The sequence below is a fragment of the Megalobrama amblycephala genome, linkage group LG14, assembly GCF_018812025.1.
Source record: "Megalobrama amblycephala isolate DHTTF-2021 linkage group LG14, ASM1881202v1, whole genome shotgun sequence".
NCBI classification, from domain to species: Eukaryota; Metazoa; Chordata; class Actinopteri; order Cypriniformes; family Xenocyprididae; genus Megalobrama; species Megalobrama amblycephala.
The window spans coordinates 39316589-39339423 of NC_063057.1; the positions used below are offsets into that span (position 1 = coordinate 39316589).

General features: G+C 38.2%; 1 protein-coding gene and 2 long non-coding RNA genes across 5 annotated transcripts; all 3 read right to left on the bottom strand.

Moving 5' to 3' along the window:
• Positions 1 to 2712: 2712 nt before the first annotated feature.
• Positions 2713 to 7477, bottom strand: LOC125245264. 2 transcript variants are annotated; one of them, XM_048155801.1, is made up of 4 exons: positions 6994 to 7477; positions 5079 to 6178; positions 4157 to 4754; positions 2713 to 4046 (listed from the first exon to the last, which is right to left on the bottom strand). In XM_048155801.1, exons 1-2 carry the CDS (start codon positions 7259 to 7261, stop codon positions 5082 to 5084), a joined length of 1365 nt encoding a protein of 454 aa, XP_048011758.1. In that variant the 5' UTR covers positions 7262 to 7477; the 3' UTR covers positions 2713 to 4046; positions 4157 to 4754; positions 5079 to 5081. The 2 variants fall into 2 exon arrangements, with proteins under 2 accessions (XP_048011758.1, XP_048011759.1); XM_048155802.1 differs by lacking the exon at positions 6994 to 7477 and having other exon boundaries at positions 5079 to 6219.
• Positions 7478 to 11964: 4487 nt separating this feature from the next.
• LOC125245312 lies at positions 11965 to 17535 on the bottom strand. Its single transcript, XR_007179482.1, has 3 exons — positions 17398 to 17535; positions 13419 to 13658; positions 11965 to 13018 (listed from the first exon to the last, which is right to left on the bottom strand). It is a non-coding gene; the product is annotated as an uncharacterized LOC125245312 (long non-coding RNA).
• A 224-nt stretch (positions 17536 to 17759) lies between these two features.
• On the bottom strand, positions 17760 to 21493 carry LOC125245309. Of its 2 annotated transcripts, XR_007179480.1 has the most exons (4): positions 20895 to 21493; positions 19181 to 19210; positions 18802 to 19105; positions 17760 to 18643 (listed from the first exon to the last, which is right to left on the bottom strand). It is a non-coding gene; the product is annotated as an uncharacterized LOC125245309 (long non-coding RNA). The 2 variants fall into 2 exon arrangements; XR_007179479.1 differs by lacking the exon at positions 20895 to 21493 and having other exon boundaries at positions 19181 to 20880.
• Positions 21494 to 22835: the final 1342 nt, after the last annotated feature.

Below are 22835 nucleotides of genomic sequence, written 5' to 3' on the forward strand. Positions count from 1 at the left end.
GTGATCGACGCTGTTACTGGGAGATTGAGAGGAGTGGTGATTATGGTGTGCGTATATCAGTGTCATATAAGAGCATCAGAAGAAAGGGATCAGGTGATGAGTGTCGGTTTGGATGTAATAATCAGTCCTGGAGTTTGTTCTGCTCTTCCTCCAGTTACTCATTCAGTCACAATAAGATAGAGACTGAACTCACTGTAAAGTCCATCATTATCAGAAGAATAGGAGTGTATGTGGATCACAGTGCAGGAACTCTGTCCTTCTACAGCGTCTCTGGAGACAAAATGAGCCTCATCCACACAGTCCAGACCACATTCACTCAACCGCTCTATCCTGGGTTTATTGTTGGTCCTGGATCCTCATTAAAACTGTGTTGATGAATCAGAATAGACTGTAGAGAGATTCTACCCATAATGCTTTGAGCTCATGATGAATCAGTAACAGTGAGATGTTATAGAGTCTCTTATTTTCTCTTCATTACATTAATACTACAGCTGAACTTCTGTCAGTGAAATAACATGAAGAATAAATGTGTGTAATGAATCCTCATATAGACAGTGAGATTAGTGAGAGTGTGTATGTGAAGAATATGCTTTAATGTCTGTAAATATTGTTTTACTTACTAAAATAATAAAAAATGTGCAGATTTTCCTGAAGTAATTTGAACAGGTATTAACTTGATAGATCTGAGCACTGTGTTCAACTGTAAAATACACATGTTGATTCTGTAAGAGATCAATACGGAAGAAGACAGTGAGATATTTCTTTAGCCGATAGTCACATCACACGTTTGGCTCGATCGCACTACTGTCAACCAGCACTGTTTACAGAAAAATGAAGCAGCTTGGTTCACGGTGTTACGGGTCAACTGTGGACGTGTGTGTGAACACAAGTATGTTGACCAGGATCTCTAGCAGATGGCGAGAGATCTGTCACATGATATTCAATGGATCATATATTTAAATATGTTTGGTTCACCAGTTGTACATAGATATGAATAAAGCACTTTTTTTTTTGCAGTGTTCATTCCTATGTTTTTTGGAGCAGTTTTAAGGAAGTTATCATGCTCGCGTCACGCTCACAAACCAAGCCTACGTTAACAATGAATAATCAAACTCAACAAACTTAAAGGGTTAGTTCACCAAAAAATTCATCTTCAGAACACAAATCAAGATATTTTTGATCAAATCTGAGGGTTTCTGATCCACACATATTCAGCTCCTGGTTTCTCATGTTTCAGCTGAACTCTTTTACGTAACTGGGGTATTTATAAGGAGGGCAACACTATCTACTGCTTACAACTTCCTCCTCTCTCCATCCCAAGAAAACCACAACATGGGAAAATGAGTTCATCTTATGTATTGACAAGTGAAGTTATGATTAGACAAGTATATATATATATATATATATATATATATATATATATTTTTTTTTTTTCTTTCATTTACCAATCAATTTTTTTTCAATGTTTTGAAATACTATTTTATTTTTACAATATGTGTGTAAAATGGCCACAAGTGGATTTTTCCCATTCTATACAATGCATTGATACGTTGTATCTAATTTGCATATTAAAGTGATCTTGGAGCAACATGTAATGAAAAAAAAAGTGTAATAATGATAGTATTTATCGGCAGCATTTTCATAATATCCAATATTTCATAGGAATATTGATATATAATTTATTTCCCTATTGTTGCGTCTCCCAAAATCCCAGATGACAACACGTGACATTATATTCGGAGCTGTTCATGTCCTTTTGGTCCTTGGACTGGGAATTATGCATTTCCATGGAACCACTATCAACAGCTAAATGAATCTACAGTGGTCAGGTGGTACATCTGGGAGCTTTCAGAAAACTCCCAGCTTACAAACTGTAATTACGAGCTCTACGAGGACGTGAATGCTTTTGACAAGCTGCCCGCGTGAACGCGCCTCAACAGAGACAACACGCGTCATAATCTGAAAACCACGCCCACGGGGGGGAAGAAAATCCAACCATCTCCCTTGACTTTATATAGTGTGAGGCTACCTCCTTGTCATTTCTGACTTATTACAAAAAATAGAACAATGTCTAAAAGCTGCTGTGTGACAAGGTGTACAGCAAACAAGCTAGAAAAACCCAGAACTAAAGTTGACTTGAATGAAACAGCCCGTTGTATGCCTTGCGATATTGTCCCACTGTTTTTCCCACCATCTCTTCCTTTGGTTATTTTTACTAATTCTATGTCGGTATTAAAAGGTAATCTGTAAATGGGGAAACGTCACTATTCAGTAGAAGGTTGTCCTATTCTGTTTAAATGTATCGGTATTAAAAGGTATTATGATTGTGTAAAATATAGCAAGGAGACATGTTAATTGTTTATTAATAAACAAGTGTTTTCTGTGTCAGTGGCTGCAAAGATGAAGTTGAAGATGCTGACTCGCGATCTTCGCAATAGTGAACGCGCCTGAGAGAAATGCACATTTCATTCGGATTACATCCCAGCGGGCAATTTATGTCAAATAGACATCAAATTGACGTCAAACATAGTCATCAAAGAATTGGTCAAAAATGCAAATCAAATTGATGTCAAAACTTGACATTAAATTGACGTCAAGTTTTGACATTCATTTGATTTGCATTTTTTTAAAACATTTTTTAACACATTGATGTCCTATTCTAGACCACAAGAATAATGACAAAACAGTATTAAATGCAAGACATGTTTTATTAAATCCACTGGTTTATATCAGAATTTTATATATAAATTTTAATCTGATATAAATCTTAATTGATGAACAATATTGCATTTTGTGTCATCACAACAGACATATTACAGGTTTTTACATCAAAGCTCTCAAGACCTTTAAAAACAAAGAGCAAGTTAAATTAAAATAAAACCAGTTTTGTAATTTGTTTCGTAGATAAACAAATTAATGAAAAGAAACATTGTAGATAAACAATAGGTGCATTCTACTTATTCAGAACAGACCTCAATGGCCGATTTCCCCTTTTGCCGTCCCATACCCCCATATCTATCGGGAGCAGACCGGAGATAGCTGCCCATGTATTTCTTTATTTCGGCCTCTGACGCAGAAGGTTTCGACTGCTGTACAGCACCTTAATGAATATAAAGCCACAATTAGCACTCATTTTAAGACATTAAAATACAGCATACATTTTTCAGCAAGCATCACTTGTACATGTACTGTTCACAAAGTAATTAACTTTTTAAATAAGCATGGATAACCATCTAGTGGCTCAGTGATCATCCTCACCATTCTTTTCAAGTGAGCTGCAACAGCAGGAAAACAGAAAAACTGAATCCAATTTTTCAATGTCCAACTTTTTGTTTTTCGGATGAAAAATTAAACTGATGATAAGTGCTACCCATTTTAACTAAAGGTGGCATAGGTATAACATAATTCACACATTTAATTAACGTTATGTTGTTCATATTCCCAGGCAGTCAGTAACAGTGGCAGAATTCAGGAAACGCTGTTTTGTTGAATATGTGCTGCTGTTTTCTGCCGGTTGCCACAGAGATAGACCAGGAGAAAGATGAGCTGCATCGGCAAAGCAAAATCTTACGCTCGCGGAGGCTGTACCGGTGTTCAAATTGTCCTACCCTGTCAGATTTTCCTACCGCAGGGCAACATTTATTATAATCTGAAATTAAACACTTGAACAATGTTTTGTGGTGTGGCAAGAGGAATAATTGACTCCTGTCCGTTCAATTATACTTAAAATGCACACTCAATGTGCGTCGTGGCAGCATTACCTCGAGTGTGCATTATATGAGTATAACTGGACGGCTCGTCATTAATTGTTCCTTACTTATACCATGGTCTCTCTAAATACTCTATTCTAATTGGCTGGAAGAAGTACACCAGCTTCCAGTGAGTCTACATTGACTTGCATTGTAGTTTCCTTTTCTACAATGGAGGTCAATGTAGACTCGCTGTCACCAGAAGCTGCTGATTTGTGTTTGTAACTTTTGAAATATGAATATTTTTGTTCCAAAAACCACCGATCTGCTTCGTCCTGCTTTCATGCTCATCCTCATCTGTGTAAGAGGAGAAACAACAGTATAATTACCATACATAGTATCACAACATATATTATGCTCCAGCACCAGAAACTAGGGCCCTGTCAAAATGAGCAAGTATTCTGTACCTAAAATAAACCCTGGGTATATTTTTTTCTTTGATACCCTCTTGACAGGACCACATTCTTCCTCACTGAGCTCTGCAGTACTTGCTTGGTCAAAGGCTTCACACATTTCCTGATTATCTGAAGTAAATAGAAAACAAACAAGCTTTTAATACCTTTATTGATTTGATTAGTAGAAAAAACAATTTCGCTTTTAAAAATGGATGTAAACTCAATTGACTTGAATTTGATTTTCAGCAGTGGAAACATTTTCCAGCTACTTGTTGGCGTTCGCATCTCTTTAGCTGCTTTAGTTAAATTAGCCCCTGGTGGCCAGTGTAAATAGAAAACAAACAAGCTTTTAATACCTTTATTGATTTGATTAGTAGAAAAAACAATTTCGCTTTTAAAAATGGATGTAAACTCAATTGACTTGAATTTGATTTTCAGCAGAGGAAACATTTTCCAGCTACTTGTTGGCGTTCGCATTTCTTTAGCTGCTTTAGTTACATTAGCCCCTGGTGGCCAGTGTACCATGTTGTCCTTGACCCAAACCTCTGGGATGACTCCCTCCTCCTCTCCATTTGGCTCTTTCCAAACCCCCCTGACCTACATCATGTACCTATACAAAAATCAAAACAAATCACTAGTAAATGAGACAGTAGTATATTACATTGCACATACCTATGTATAAATGTATAGGATAATGCAATCACCTGAGATCGAACCCACAACCTTTTGTTGTTAATGCAATGCTCTTACCACTAAGCTACAGGAAAGCTATATTATTGCAGTTGTAAACAACTGGTCAGCTTGCATGCAATCTATATAAGGGCAGCATTTTCCCCTCCACTCTCAGAACAAGCATCATATACAACCTCCACAACCTCACAAAGATAATGGAAGAGCAGTTAAAAACATTAGTTGATACCAGTGATATACTTACAATTCAGTTACGTTCTATTTCATGCAACATGGGGAACAAAATGAATCCTGTGTCAGCTTCACCAGGGTTGGCTGGCAGACAGACAACTTTACGAATCAACTGCTGTTTGCTGATCAGTCGATGTGTAGTTCTACTGATATCTCTAACACGGACGATGTTGAGCAGTTTAGAATCACAAGGATCAGTGAAGAAACTCTCTGTTTTGCATTGGTGTAGCACATCGCAAACCAAGGTGCCGTCTTCATGCATTTCCTTCACAAAGACATAGTCCTTGTTCTGAAGGATGAAACAACAATCTCTTGGCCTTGTGGATAAGCGAGTAAAGCTCTCTTTGGTAAAAGGCCTAGATTTTGTAGAATTTTCTAGTTCTGCTAGACGCTTGGCAACTTGGGCTATAGGATTGCGAGATTGTCTGACCATTTTCTTTAGAGTCTGCAGGTAGTTCTCAAATGGAAAGCATGAAATCCCATTCAGTGAACAGTTGAAGTGTTCCACATCATCTGGTAAGTGAATTAGTGAATGAACATTGTATACAGCAAAGGTGTTTCCATATATAGCCTCACACTTCTTCACATAGTACATGAGTAGCTCTCGGGCATAGTCTAAGTGTTCCTTACGGTCTGCATCATCCGAATTCAAAAGGACAGACACCGCAACCATCAAGGAAAGAAAGTGTTTGTATACAGCATGTGAAACCACTTTTCTTAGAACCACTGGTCCAGTATAAAGGAGAAACTGTCTAAGTTCCATAGCCTTCCATCTGTCCAATTCCAGTAAAGTCCTAGGTTGCCATGCAAACTCACTAGGTAGTTCTCCATTCAATGCCTTTAGTTTATCTGAAATGTCACTCCTTTGCTGAAATGACAGTCTGCATGTGTGGGGTCCTCTCTGCATATAGTGAAGCATTCTCCTAACTACACCCAAACACACCAAGTGCATGTAGTCCAATGCAAATGGCTGAACACATGGAATTCCAGCTAGTGTCAGTGGGGATTTCTCAATTTGATGGTCTTTGTAGGCAAGTCTACTGAAATCTGCTTCAGACCTTGCAACAACACCAGGCGATGTAGCACCAAGAACAACTCGTCCCACATAGGTGCCTTTAAAGGTCCCGTTCTTCGTGATCCCCATGTTTCAAACTTTAGTTAGTGTGTAATGTTGTTGTTAGAGTATAAATAAAATCTGTAAAATTTTAAAGCTCAAAGTTCAGTGCCAAGTGAGATATTTTATTTAACAGAAGTCGCCTACATCAAACGGCCAGTTTGGACTACATCCCTCTACTTCCTGCATTAATGACGTCACTAAAACAGTTTTTTGACTAACCTCCGCCCACAGGAATACACAAAAAAAGGGGGGCGTGGTCTTGTTGCGCTCCCACGGAGAAGAGCAAGAGTTGCGTTTGTAGAGTGTGTTTGTCGCCATGTCAACGCTGTTATTTTCATCCCGCAGTCCAATCACCTTTGTTTGGCCTTCCCAGGGACGCTGTACTTAGAGATCAATGGTTACAATTTATGTTTAACTCGGTTCCCAAAAATTATAATCCACATGTAAAACTATGTGCAGCACATATGTGCTGAGGACAGCTTCCTCAATCTCAATCAGTTTAATGCCGGATTCGCACAAAGATTATTCTTGAAAGATGGAGCAGTTCCCTCTTTGTCTGGAGAAGGCGTTGTTTATGGACCACAACCGGTAAGTGTATTTTATTATTTAAGTTGGTGCGTTTAACAGTTTCTGTAACTTATCACACAAAGGGCAACGCTGTTTAGCTTTGTTAACTAGATGGTAATTGAATAGAAAGTGTAGTAATTCTGTAGTAAAAATACTGTGTTTTTTTACACACGAAACATGAACACATGTTATATTGCACACTATAAACACAATCTAAGCTTCAAAAAACCACGAAAAACGGGACCTTTAACTGTGCAGCGCTCACATGCGAAGTAGCTATTGTGATTCTTTATGCATTTCAGGAATGATCGAGCTGGTGCATCACAAACAAAGGATTTTACAGTCACTTGCAGTGCTTTCTCTCCATGGACTATGCCATCTTGCATAAGTTGCTGGAACTCCTGTAGAAAATCAGAGAGGTAATCTTTAACTGGGCTCGGTTTTGCTTTTCCACAACAGAGTGCCACAATGAAGGGTGCAAAATCATGAAAACTGCACAGGATTGGCCACATTTGCAGACTTGATGATTTAAATAATGGAATGCCATCAATGTTAAAGCACAGATCTATTCGGTCTTCATGGAAAACAGAATTCTGGGATAAAACCTTCAGTACTCCTGATGCAATACCAAAGTAGGCATATTGTCCACCACACAGATCAACTACTTCCACTCTTTTAGGGATTTTCAGCAGGGTTCTGGCATCCTTGGGAAGGCGATGTCAAGTCAAGTCAAGTCAAATTTATTTATATAGCGCTTTTTACAATTGGTAATTGTTTCAAAGCAGCTTTACATATTAGAAGCACAGAAAAAAGAGAAGTGGTTAAAAATAAGCTGTACAAGCAAGCGTGGTAATATGTAACATATACAAGATGGTGCTACATTAAGCCAATGTCGGCTGACTCCCAGGGGTGGAAAAAAACCCCTAGGAGAAAAACCCAGCGTGCTAACACTGGGAAAAAAGTCCTAGGAGGGAAAAAACCCCTTGGAAGATATATATAATATATGTAAATGGATATGGAGATCAAAATCTGAATTATACATTTTTATTATAGAGATTAAAAATAGATTATATATAAATATATGTAAGCGGATACGGAGATTTAAAAATCTGAATTATAGATGCAGCCAGAACTGGATCTGTAGGCCCATTGTCTCCTGGGCTACATTGTAGTCAGGTCCAGACACAGGTTCTCCATCTGATCTGGATACGGCCTGGCTCCAGCACCCGGCAAACCTCAGGATAAGCAGAGAGACTGATATTAGCGTAGATGCCATTCTTATTCTGATGTACAGGTATATCTAGTGTTATAGGAAATGTACTCGGTTCCGGCCGACCTAATTACTGCAGCGTAACAATCCTTTAACGGATTTGAAAATAATGTTAATGTATTGATAATGTATTATGTGTATGCAAGAGCAAAGAGATGTGTTTTTAGTCTAGATTTAAACTGACAGAGTGTGTCTGCTTCCCGAACAATGCTAGGAAGATTGTTCCAGAGTTTAGGTGCTAAATAGGAAAAGGATCTGCCGCCTTCAGTTGATTTTGATATTCTGGGTATTATCAACTGGCCTGAATTCTGAGATCGCAATAGACGTGAAGGACTATAATGCACCAAGAGCTCGCTCAGGTACTGGGGAGCTAAACCATTTAGAGCTTTATAAGTAAGTAGCAAGATTTTAAAATCTATACGATGTTTAATAGGGAGCCAATGTAATGTTGACAGAACTGGGCTAATATGGTCATACTTTCTGGTTCTAGTAAGAACTCTAGCTGCCGCATTTTGGACCAACTGTAGTCTGTTTAAAAGCCGAGCAGAACAACCACCCAGTAGAGCGTTACAGTAATCTAGTCTTGAGGTCATGAATGCATGAACCAACTGTTCCGCATTTGTCATTGAGAGCATATGTCGTAATTTAGATATATTTTTTAGATGGAAGAAGGCGGTTTTACAGATACTAGAAACATGACTTTCAAATGAAAGATTGGTATCAAAGAGCACACCCAGGTTCCTAACTGAGGACGAAGATTTAATGGAGCACCCGTCAAGTGTTAGAGAGTATTCAAGGTTTTTTCGTGAGGAAGTTTTTGGTCCAAAGATTAGGATATCAGTTTTTTCTGAGTTTAATAATAAGAAATTTCTTGTCATCCAGTTTTTAATGTCAGCTATGCATTCTGTTAGTTTTGTGAATTTGTAGGTTTCGTCAGGGCGCGAGGAAATATAGAGCTGAGTATCGTCAGCGTAGCAGTGAAAACTAACACCATGCTTCCTAATTATCTCTCCTAAGGGCAGCATGTACAGAGTGAAAAGCAACGGTCCTAGTACTGAGCCTTGTGGTACTCCATATTGAACTTGTGATCGATACGACATCTCTTCATTAACTACTACAGACTGATAATGGTCAGATAAGTAAGATTTGAACCATGCCAAAGCAATTCCACTAATGCCAATATAGTTTTCAAGTCTTTTTAAAAGAATGTTGTGATCGATAGTGTCAAAAGCAGCACTGAGATCTAATAACACTAATAGAGAAATACAGCCACGATCGGATGATAAGAGTAGATAGTTTGTAACTCTAACGAGAGCAGTCTCAGTACTATGGTATGGTCTAAATCCTGACTGGAAATCCTCACAGATTCCATTTCTTTCTAAAAAGGAGCACAGTTGTGTTGAAACTGCCTTTTCTAGTATCTTTGACAGAAAAGGTAGATTCAAGATTGGCCTGTAATTTACTAAATCTCTCGGATCTAGTTGAGGTTTTTTAATAAGAGGTTTAATAATAGCCTGCTTAAAATTTTTTGGCACGTATCCTAGTGTTAAAGATGAATTAATTATATCAAGAAGTGGACCTACGACCTCTGGAAGCATTTCTTTCAGTAGTTTAGTCGGCATTGGGTCTAACATACATGTTGTTGATTTTGATGATTTGATAAGTTTAGATAATTCTTCCTCTCCTATAGCGGCGAATGATTCTAGTTTTACCTCAGGGACACTACAGTGCACTGTCTGAAGCGAAACTGTAGACGGTTGCATGTTTATAATTTTCTCTCTAATATTGTCAATCTTGCAAGTAAAGAAGTTCATAAAGTCATTACTGCTGTGCTCTTTGGAAACGTCAGCAGTTGAATCTCTGTTTCTAGTTAATTTAGCCACTGTGTCAAATAAATACCTAGGATTATGTTTGTTTTCTATTAAGAGATTTGAAAAATACGTAGATCTAGCATTTCTTATAGCCGTTCTGTACTCAATCATTTTTTCTTTCCACGAAAGGCGAAAAACTTCTAGTTTTGTTTTCTTCCAACTACGTTCAGCTTTTCTCACAGCTCGTTTTAGAGCCCGAGTGTGCTCATCATACCACGGCGTTGGATTAGTTTCCTTAATCTTCTTTAGACGTAAAGGAGCGACTGCATCTAATGTGCTGGAAAAGAGAGAGCCAATAGTTTCTGTTGCAGCATCGAGTTCTTCTAAGTTGTCAGGTATACTAAGGCGATGAAACTGCTCGGGAGATTATTTATAAAGCAATCTTTAGTGGTAGAAGTGATGGTTCTACCATATTTATGGCTGGGTGGTGGTTTTGTAGCCTTGGCTAACTGTATTATACACGAGACTAAATAATGATCTGATATATCATCGCTCTGCTGTAGAATTTCAACAGCATCAATATCAATTCCATGCGACAGTATTAGATCTAAGGTATGATTACGACAATAAGTGGGTCCTGACACGTGTTGTCTAACTCCAATAGAGTTTAAAATGTCTGCAAATGCCAATCCAAATGCGTCTTTATTATTATCTACATGGATATTAAAATCACCAACAACAAGGACTTTATCCGCAGCCAGTACTAACTCTGATAGAAAATCAGCAAATTCTTTGATAAAGTCAGTATGGTGCCCTGGTGGCCTGTATACAGTAGCCAGCACAAATGTCAACTTACATAATGTTACATAAAGCACCATCACTTCAAAGGAATTATATTTGAAATTCTTTTGAATGATTCTGAATATATTACTATAAATTACAGCAACACCTCCCCCTTTGCCTTTCTGTCGAGGATTGTGTCTATAGTCATAACCTTGAGGACTAGACTCATTTAAAATAATGTAATCGTCTGGTTTTAGCCAGGTTTCTGTCAAACACAGCAAGTCTAGTTTATTGTCTGTGATAATTTCATTTACAATAAGTGCTTTTGAAGAAATAGATCTAATATTCAGTAACCCAAGCTTTATCATTTGTTTATCTGATTTATCTATGATTTTCATTTTTTGAACCTCAATTAAATTTTTACCCTTAAAAGGTTTCGGAAGTTTTTTGTATTTACTAGTTCGAGGTACAGACACAGTCTCTATGTGATAATATCTAGGTGAAAGAGTTTCTATGTGCTGTGAATTATCTGAGTTCTGTGACGTGAGGCGGCTAGCAGACGGTCGGTTTAGCCAGTTTGTCTGCGTCCTGATCTGGGCCCTGGTTTGTCATGTTTCAGCTCTAAGACTATTTGCCAAATTTCTAGATAGAAGAGCAGCACCATCCCGGGAGGGATGAATACCATCTCTTTTCAACAGATCAGGTCTGCCCCAAAAGCTTTTCCAATTGTCTATGAAACCTATATTATTCTGCGGACACCACTTAGACAGCCAGCCATTGAGTGATGATAACCTGCTAACTATCTCATCACTCCGACGCACAGGAAGAGGGCCAGAACAAATTACTTCTGCTGACATTGAATTTGCGAGTTCACACACCTCTTTAATGTTAATTTTAGTGATCTCCGACTGGCGAAGTCGAACATCATTTGTGCCGACGTGGATAATGATTTTAGAATATTTACGTTTAGCATTAGCCAGCACTTTTAAATTTGCTTTGATGTCAGGTGCTCTGGCCCCCGGCAAACATGTGACTATGGTGGCTGGTGTCTCTATTTTCACGTTCCGTGTAATAGAATCGCCAATAACTAGGGCACTTTCAACAGGATTCTCAGTGGGTGCGTCACTGAGTGGGGAGAACCTGTTTGATGTTCTAATCGGAACGGAAGAGTGGTGTTTGTTCTTGCCACTATGCCGCCTCACAGTCACCCAGTTAGCCTGCTGCGTGGCTTCTACAACCGGAACCGAATGTGCAGTGTTTACTAGGCTAGTCGCATCCAAAGCAGTATCTAAGGCCCTTTCATTCTCACTATCCTCAATTAAAGTTTGGATGCGTGTCTCTAATTCTGAGATTCTCTCTGTCAGCCTGACAATATCCCTGCATTTATCACATGTGTAAGTCTCACTGCTGACAGAAAGAGCTAAGCTATACATGTTGCATTTAATACACATGATAATCGTCGGACATGACTGACCGTGTTTTTGTAGAGTAGTCTGACTCCCCTCGCCGTCCGAAAAACTGCATCGCACACGGGACTCGCTAGCTGGATGTCTCGGTCGCTTGCCGGTGCCTGGGGCAAGGGTGATGTGCGGGAAGCGTAGGTCAGGCAGCAGGCAGCAGTTCACTCAAGGCAGCGAGGCAGAGAGGCAGACAGGAGCAATCGAGCCCAGAGAGGCCCTCACTCTCTTGCCAGGCTATTGAAATGGAGACATTTACCCAGGCTAGTATAATTGGATATATTAAAGCTGCGCACTCTTTAAGTGGAACCACAAATGGCACAAATCACACTGGACCCATTTGTCAATGGCCTCATCTTCTGAGCCAGGTGGGATCACTCTAAGGCAGAGAGCACAGCCTCTGTCGATATCCAGCCTATAGGCATTGCTTGGGAGGCATTCACACAGCAGTGCAGTGATGTGCTGCCTGGTTATCTGCTGTTGGTAGATGGGGTTTTTTCTCCCAGTCTGTCACAGGACCTTCTCCCTGGACAGAGGCTCGTCTCCAAAGCCAGTCTCATCACAGTTGTAGATGAGCAGTGGCTTGTCCTCCAAACTGTGCTTCACATAGAGGGCCTCATACAGGTTGAAGAAACCTTCAATGGCCTCTGGTGTAGCACCATGAACTTTAGCTCTGTCCTGGGAATCTGCCACCTGTGAGGTCAATTCAGGATGGCGGGCTTGAACCTGGACCACCAGACATCACTTGGCCCCTTCTCAGATTTACAGTGGTGCTCTCGGATCTTCCACTCTCTTTGATTCCAATAGCAAGTGCTTTTACTATGGATCTTGTAATTGGGATCTGCCATCCAAAAAAATAAAAGAAATAAGGGCCTCTTCCTCTGCAGATGTCAGGGCCAAATTAAGATAAGGGTCGTGGGAGGGCAGTTGGGTGTTCTGTCTCTGACTCTGGAGGTGAAAGAGGGAGAAATGAAGATGACATAGATATATAATTTATGTATGACCTGGAATTATTTATTTAGCAATTGTATAATATAGGTAACACTTTACAATAACGTTCTATTAGTTAAAGGTTTTTAACACATTAACTATCAATGAGCAGCTAGGAATCGATTTTGTGCATAAAGGCTTTCCAACATATGTACCGTTCCACTGTTCAGGTGTTTTTATATGGAGCATTTTCATTCAGATTGGACTTTTAAAATGATTACAATGCTAGTGTCTAATGAAGCAATATTCATGCGTTCAATTTTTATGACAGTCATTGTGTGTTGTAACTTTCATTTGTGGTAGTTCAAGCAGACAATCAACAATGTCACCAGTATATCTGGTGATCTTGAGCACCTACCACACAAAATTCAGGATCGGCTCATTGGGGTCCATGTAATACATGAACCTGGAGACTACTGTCTTGAATCTGCTGGTATTCCCAGAAACGTCCCTTGTGGGTGAATTCAAACATGTCTGTCTTTGCTTCAACCACAGTAGCTTAAATCTCCTCAGTGCTGTTGAGCATACACGCCATCCTGAGATGGCCAGAAAAGAACATGGTGCCTTGCAGAGAATGTAGATCCTGTTGTGGAAAGATCTGTATGAACAAAAAGACAAAATCATTATGTAATACATATAGGTAAGTTAAATGACAACGTGTAGTCAATGTGTCATAAGACTGCAGCATAGAGAGTGATACACCATGTAATGATACAAAATAACTTGTCACTTTACTCTATTCCCCAAATCGTGTATTGTTCTTCTCCCCTCCCTTACCTCTTCTATGCCACAAATTTCTTCTACTTCTGTGAAATATTGGAGAGATGTTGATTGAAATGACGTAAAATTTCCTTTAACCTATTGTTTCATTTAATTATTTTTATTTGTAACAGCATTGAGTAAACAATATTATAATTGTATATTAAATCATATAATAAACACACCTCTACAGTCTTAAGGACAGTACGTGAAAGTAGTGACGTTACTTAACTATTCAGATGACATTTTCCAGTGAAAATTCTTTCTTTGGTCATACTTCAAGACCACAAACTGTTATTCTGAAGTACAGTAACCTTGGTGCGGTGATCTCTCAATACAGAGATGTGACAAAGAGGCAGCTTTAATTATATAAGTTGCAAAATGAAAATGTATTACAGAAAGCCGAGAGCTGATCATGTCCATGCTCGACCCTGTTTAAAAAAAAAAAGTATTTTCTATTTTCAAAAATTCAGAGCCTCTAGGGCATTTTCTGCATCATGGTGATGTTCAAAGTTCACAAAACCATATCCATGATAACAGCCAGTTCCTCCTGCAGAGCTTCTCGGAGGTTGCTCAACAAAAGCTCATTTCCCTCTGGGCGCAAGTGGATTCCATCTCTGATCAAATGAGACAAGCCGATGTTTCGGTGGCGAATGTAGCTCATCTGTCTCTCTAACAAGAAGCCAGGCATTGCCCCGTTGAGCCACCACTAGCTCCGTTCGATGCCGTAGGTAGTCCTGTCAGTCTAACCTCTCCAGTTCAGGAGGAGCAGAATGTCTGAAAACACGAGTCTGGTTCTGGGAAACGTTCGGAAGACTTCATTTCCCGAAGGAAATCCAGGCTGTTGCAGTCCTCCTGATTCAATTACCCTCAATTACCACTTTTTAAGGCTCAGAAAGGTAGTAAATACATAGTCAATAGTCTGCATAATAATAGTCAAATCACATTAAATGAGTTGACTATTTTTTTTTTTTTTTTTTTTTGGCCATTCACACGTGCTGAATCTGATCGGATTTTAATCAGATATGCACAAAAATCAGATTTGGACCTACAGTCTGATCATAGCCAAAAACCTCTATGATATACTATGATAAGTTGACAAGTCCCGTTTTTATATGTAAAGTCATAATAAGATTCCCTAATTGTTTAAAAGATAATTATTTGTAAGAAACAATGTGTTGCTGCCCTTAAAGAGACATTTGGTGGATCATCTTCAGAGTTCCTCCTGCAGAGCTTCTCGGAGCTTGCTCAACAAAAGCTTTTTCCTTCTGGGAAAAGTGGACTCCATCTCTGATCAGATGAGACAAGCCGATGGCGAATGCAGCTCATCTGTCTTACTGCCAAGAAACCAGACATCGCCCCGTTGAGCCACTGCTGACTCTGTTCGACACTGTAGGTAGTCCTGCCAGTCTAACCTTTTCAGTTCAGGAGGGGCAGAATGTCTGAAAACACGAGCTTGGTTCTGGGAAACATTCGGAAGACTTCAGCCAGGTCGGTCTTCATTTCCCGAAGGAAATCCAGGCTGTTGCGGCGCTCCTGACACAGACTGTTTCCACAGAGGGGAATGATCAGGATGTCTCGGTAGCTCTGATAAGACCGTAATAATTTTTGATCGGTTCAAAATCTTTGAAAATGATTTCAGGGTGAGCGATCGGATAGGTTTTCCTAGCCTGACAGAAATGATATAAGCTTGTAAAATCTATGTAACTTATTTTCTCACCATCGACAGTTTTGTGATAGTTTATAAGCATTAGTACGCCCCCCAAACAACGCATCTCGTGGTTTCAGTCTCTCAGGGGCTGATCAGGTTCTCATAAATTCCATCACAGAAGGATCGGTCCACTTTCCTCATTCACACTCAATTTGCAAACCATACACATTCCGCAGAATATCGACTTTATCGTCAAATTGCCTCCTGAGAACCCCATAGGGCACTCCTGACATGGGATGTGTCTGATGGGGTTCAAAGTGGCATTCGTGACCATGATGCAAACATCCATTGTACTCTAGCCCATGCCTTGTCCCTGACTTTTCATAGAAACCGTCTAAAAGGAAACGACCGATCGATACTTCGCCGTGGTTTAGAGCATGATGAGTATCTACGTCTCGAGTTTTTTTCACATTCTCGAGCCATTTGATCGAAGCGTTTGAGTAGGTCTTACTCTGTCGGATGTATGCGTTATTGTGTGTTAATGCCAATGTATCTCTTTCGAGATAATGTGTTTTGAAGACTCTTTCCTGAAGTTGAACAATTTACCCGAAACGGTGCTGTACCACGCATCAAACTTTACACGGTCTTTATCAGACATGTTTTTGTAATGTCCTAGATAATTCTCATTTTCCACTCTATTGAAAATATGGGGAAGGTACCCCTTTTCCGTCGTCGTTAAGTTTAGCGCCGTGGGCATCTTAGACATTGGTATGAATCGCTGTGCAAAAGCATCGTCATACATGAAGATTAATTTACAACCTTGCATTATGACGTCGAGCACAAGCCCTGCATTGCAGAAATACTCCAGAATAAGAAACGAATCAAGTCTGGATGTACAATGGCTGTCTGAAGTGCATGATTAACTGCACTATACAGCCTGGGCCTTCTGCCACAAATTTTTCACCTTCAAAGGTGATCTCACAAATAAAGCTGGCTATATGCTTTCCATTTTGAAAATGCATTTCAAAATCATAGAAAATGTAATTCTTGTTGGGCTCCTTGGGTACGATGGGTTGTATGAAGCAGCGGTGTAACCCGTGATCATGTAGATCTTCGCCGAAACAGTTGGGACTACATTTGTGCTGTGCTCTCTTACCTTGACCTATGACGTTGTATCGTTTGTTACAGTCTGCAATATTTTATAGTGTCACATGGTGCTTTTTCCCATACAGGGTGTGTTTTTATTTTATTTTTTTATTTTATTTTTTTTATGGGAGTTGTTGTAGCAGTAACTTGACTTACAAAATCGCAAACAATCAGGGCAGTGCACGGGTCTCTTAGGCTGTTCTTAACAATTACCACTGAAACACACGTTGCAGATGTGTTTACACTGATGATTTCTAGGGTTTGAATAGCCTTTGTAACAAAATTCGCATACATAGTCAACACCGATAAATGCTGTCAAATTCAGAATCCTATAGTAATGATCGTCGTACAAATAGAGACATACTGTTTTAGGGTGTGGTTCATCATGATTTTTGTAAGTTTCTAACGCACTGGCATTTGTCCTGTAAAAAACACATTCAAACGAACTTAAATCAGAAAATCAGATTTTTGTGAGAAGCCTGCGTTATTGTGGATGGTTCTTTCTAACTCATTCTCAGGCAATTGCGGATTGAGAAAATGAGCAAGACAGATACTCTACCATCACCACCAACGTCTCTGGCAAACGACACTATTTTGCTAAAAGTATCATGTAAAAAAATGTGATACGTGGCCAAATCTGTAGTGTTAATCTCTCTCAGATTCATGGTTCTGCGCAATTGCATGCTGTTGAAACGTGGTCTTGGTAATATATGGTAACCGTCTACTTCGCCGCCCTCACGAATCAATGTGTCGATATCTGTGTGTGTTAGTTGTGACGTACCTCTAGGGGGTTCAGGAGACGCTGCGTTGTTGGCTGCCCGCCACTCAGTACCTGCAGGGTGCACATTACTGTCATTACTGGCACCACTAAATAATGTGGCATTGTTATTATTTAATCTCATACCGTCTTGTACATGACATATGTTGTGGCAATTTATTAATTCTTGTAAATTGTACACCCAAATCAGTATTAGGAATTTGATCAATAGCCATTTCTAAATCTTTTAAATTTGAAGTCTGTTGTGATGGTACATTGTTAAAAGATGTTTCTACAAAATCTGGATACAGATTTATCGTTCGTTGTAATAAATCACACATCTAATGCGATTTTTTAATTTGCATTTCAAATACAGTCTGTAACCACTCTGAAACCATTCTGAGAGAGTTTGGTCTGGATTGCAACTGGGTGCATCATCTGTGGAAAAATAATTTTTATTTTTAGACCAATGCTATATTGACAAAGAAATCACAACATTAATTTTATTATAGGCAATAAATGATACTGACAATTAATTAATGAAATATCTCACAAAAATTATGAAGAAAAAAATAATTCATTCAGACATGTCAAAATAATAAAAAGATAACACATTCACCATGTATATTGACATGTAACTACAACAACAGAATTGATATTCACAATGCATCATCTAACATTGTTCCTAGCACAGAGAAGGTTTACTATCAACCGTCTTTCTCTTAGCTCTTCATTTAATATGTTATTGATGTGTACAAAATTCTCATTCACACTTGATTGAAAAATGTGAAAACCTGTCTCTAGCGCATGATGCTGGTTATATACAATACCACTCAATTCCTGATTCCTATTTCCCTGAGCATCCAATCTGTCACAGACATCGTTAAAAAGTCTAATCATTCTGTCACGGACATCGTGAACAATTGGATGTGATAGGTTATGGATCTCATTAACAACTGCATCTATTCGACTGTGGACATCGTTAACATAAACATCTACTCTGGTATGTAGTTTGTCATTCTGAGCAATCAATCTGTTAATGAGTGTATGAATAAATCTCCAATCTTCAGATGTCACTTCATTATGGATATGCCCCGCTGGATGCTCTTTGACTTCTTCAGCCACGGACACATTGTGAAAAGGATATGGCGTCTGCCTCCCGCGCACTGTTGCTTCATCGTATCGACTGCTTGTCCAAGACGCACCATCCCAAGCATTTATCATTTATCGGTCCACTCTGACAAATCATCCACACTACTATCATGGTAGTCTGTATAGGAAAGAAATAGCGAAACACAAATTAGAGATATTCCATAACATAAGATGCATAACGTTGTAACAGCACAATAATCTGATTAGCATAACATTTTCTTAGAACGGTTAATTTAAAACACAAATAAAAAGATCGAATAATAATGCGCATCTTACCATCAAAACTCTGGAGACTTTGAAGAGACTGCGCTGGTCTGTATTCTAGTATTTTTCTCTTTTTCCTAGGAGGTAGATTACAATCTAGTGTGAGATCTATCACACCCACAGGCGGTTCATTACACTCGAAAGTGAGGTCGATCACGGCGCTACTGGATATGTCCTCAGCTCGCAATGTCGTAGAAATGGGCGTATCAGTTCTTAGCCTATCAACCTTGCTGGTGCTATGAACATGGTTGTCCAAATTATTCACATTCTGGGTGAGGTCGATTAAACTCCGGTTGTGTTACAAGATGAATCAATTCTATAAAAAGAAAAAAGTTTGATTTATTTTATATTTTATTCAAAACAATATGAATGTGAGTGTTTCTATTTTTACCTTCGTCTGTAACGATCGGTGCGTCTGCTACTGCAAAATAAAACCAATGAGAAACACATGAATAGTCAGTTTTATCAATATGAGAAGTGAGTAATGTATACGTACATGAATCATGTAATCAAAAGCCATCAGTTCAACATTATCTATAACAAATAATAACCTATTACACAATGAGTCATACCTGAGTAATGATAATTAGAATATAGTAAATCAGATTTCAACATCAAAAGCGTCAAATCATATAAACATCGATGATTCTTTTTCAAGTAGCAATGACTCAAATGAAAATTAAAGGCACTCTAAGCGATCCTGGGTGGAGTAACTTTCTGTTGACATTCGAAGTGTTGTCAAACAAAACAGATCCTCCTCCTCCCCCTCCCCTCCGTGCTTCCTGAAACAGTCATGAACGCGCATTTAAAATGTAAGTAGCTTGCGTATTGACGCTGCTTGTCGGTTATTGGCTGGGCACTGTTTATTGTGTTTAGTGGTACAGGCTGCACCAGTTTGTTTTTGTTGCCGTTTTTGGAGCTTGTGGCGACTACAGAGACCGCGTTTTTTTACAGTGTGTTCAGGGGGACAGGCAGCTAGCGCATAGTGAGGAGATGTTTGCTGTATGTGACAAAAAAATTTTTTGGCCTAAAAACGTGTCACATCGCTTAGAGCGCCTTTAATAACAAACGTATGTAAATGTTGCAATCTTTATCAATATCCGTTTTTGATTAAGAATAGTACAGTCTGAAATTTAGTGTATAAAATATTTTAGTTTCATAATTTATGCACAAACATTAATATAAATGTATATCTGTAGTGCTTAAAATATCAAAACCAAAAGTATTCAGCGGCGCATACTATTACATAAGCATCACATGTGTGGCAATAATTAGCACAGGTTTAACACATAGGAAAATCATTTTTTTTCCAAATGCAGTGTTACTGTATGTGTTTCTTGTAATGTTATTCTTTATTCATTCATTATGTGTAATGAGTTTATTCCGTGCCGATCACTGTGTGGGGATCATAGACTGGTGGGGATGCATATGACGTCATGATTATGTAGTTGTATGAACTTAAATATATAGGCTATATACGTTTACAGTCAAGTTTACATACATGGCATGAATGAAATTGGAGTACATTACCAGCACATAATTCAAAACTGTTTTGTCTGAGTGTGAGACTGTATGTATTTGTGTACATAATTTGTATTTATCAGTGATGAAATTGTTTCAAGTAAAAACGGTGAAGCATTGTGTGTGTAAGTTTTTTTATTAATAAATAATAAGTATAAGTATATTATTTAATATAATCATTTACAGTAGTATTACAATGTTGAACTCCATCATATCGCCAAGATGATAATCCTCCAGTCTAAAATGAATGCGTTTTTCAAAGCCTTTGCCATATCACGTGCGATTTTATCGCGATAAATCGTGCAGCCCTAATTAAAGCTCTAAACAAGCTATTAAACAAGGTAACTGCAAAATTGAGTATAACTAAGTGAAATACTGGTGTGCCATCAATTAACCTCACACACAAATGACAAGCCAACTTCAAACAAACAAGCGGTTGTGTCACGCACATGCCAAACTGTTGCATACATGCTACAGTCGTAAATGTAATCAAAGCACAGACATATTTTATTGAAACACATGTTCTTGTTAAAAGTTGCCCAAGATAACTTGTTTTACGTTTCATGAGAAACACATTTACCCACCTGAGAATGATAGAATGTAAGCTGGACACGGTCGCAGTTAATTATGTCTTCTTCTTGTGATGTTTATTAGTGATTTGTAAACCAGCTTAGGGTGCATTACTGCCACCTACTGAACTGGAGTGTGGTGCATCAATCATTGAGAAAAAAATAAACAGGAAATAATGACAATGTAAAGTTTTCCTGTTTCTTTTAAACAACATTTCAAAACAATTCTAATGTTTATTCCTTTGCTTAATAAACACTCAATTCATGTTGTTTGTCAATGTTTTTGAAGGAGAGGCTCTCCCATCACTACTAGCATATCATGTCAGGTTTTTGACAGTTTGATTTGGATATTTAACCTGTTTTTTGACATCAGTGTTTGATGTCTTCTCAAAATCAAGTTCCCAACTGAGTTAGTGGTCGAAAGGACATCATTGTCTGGACATCAAATGGACATCAAGATTCTGATGTCAGTTTGATTTGGATAATTGACATGTTGTTTTTTTTTTTAATCAGTGTTTGTCAATTTCACATCTTTTGAACATCAATTGCCCACTGGGACACATTTCAAAAAAAGATGCTGTTTTCAGGAGTCTGAGGCTGATTTGGGGCCTGGAGAAGTTTTGACATGCTCTGACATTTGTGCTTTTTTCAGTTGTTCATGAACATATAAATGACAAAAGTGTCATTACACTGTATTCAGCACAAACTAGGCTACAATAATATGTGAGGAACATGTATGTACATGTTTGTGTTTTTGAAGGAATAATGTTTATGCGTGGTTACTGAAAAAACAAAAAACTTAAGTCACTGAAATAAGGCCAAAATAAGTATATTAAATCTGTGTTCACAAGACTTTAGGGTATTGGAGATTGTAAACTACAGTTTTTGCTTCAAAATTATGTAAAAATTATGCTGCCTACTCCTTCATATAAAACAATATATTGATTTAGTTTTTGTAAGACACTTTTTGCCAAGAAACACAGTATGCATGGAGGCGTGAATCACCATATATATGGTATATGGTGATATACCATATATATGTATATATGGTATATCACCATATATATATATATATATATATATATATATATATATATATATATATATATATATATATATAGATGTAAATATAAGGCAAATATAGATGTACGCTTATATAAATAATTTAAGTAGGCCCTATATCAACAGAAAAGCATTCTATTTATAAGCGTTTTTATGAGATAAAGTTATATATATAGTTATATAGATAAATGTAAATATAAGGCAAATATATATGTACGCTTATATAGAAAAAAAACACGTCAAATAATTTAAGTAAAACTAAATCACTTACTCATCAGAAACTGTATCTTCAGCTGGATCAAGTCGCTCTTCAAAATGCAGACGTTCATCGTCAGAGTCGTGTTCTTCTTCCGAGGAAAGAGTGAACTCTTCCTCACTGTCCAGGACCATCTGAAGAGCCTGCTCACCTGTGTAGTGTGCCATCTTCCAAACGCGAAGGAAAGCGAATGAATCTGATGAAACTTGATGCTTTTTAAGACGCTGTTAGGGGCGTTTACAGTTTGCATAGATCGCCTCAGCACATTATCTTATGAATAGAGCGCTCTGCGCGTGGGCGGGCACACATTAAAGATAATTAGGTCAGACAGGAGAAACAGTACCTCTCTTTACTTTTATACTGATTACATAAAGGGAGAATATTTGTTTTAAAAAATTATTTTTTTTGTTTAAAAGTAGATACTTAAAGCTTTCCAAAGACATATCTCTCATGTCCATGTAGCATGTATAAGCCATCTATTTTAGTTACTTTTAGTGACGTTTTAGAATGATGTTTGCAGAGACGGAGACGGCAGGACAGCACACCCTGTATATTTTATTTATTTTTAAAAAGCACGTTTTATTTTGATTGTGAGTGTACACAAAAAAAAGACATTCTATAGTTTCAATTGATATATT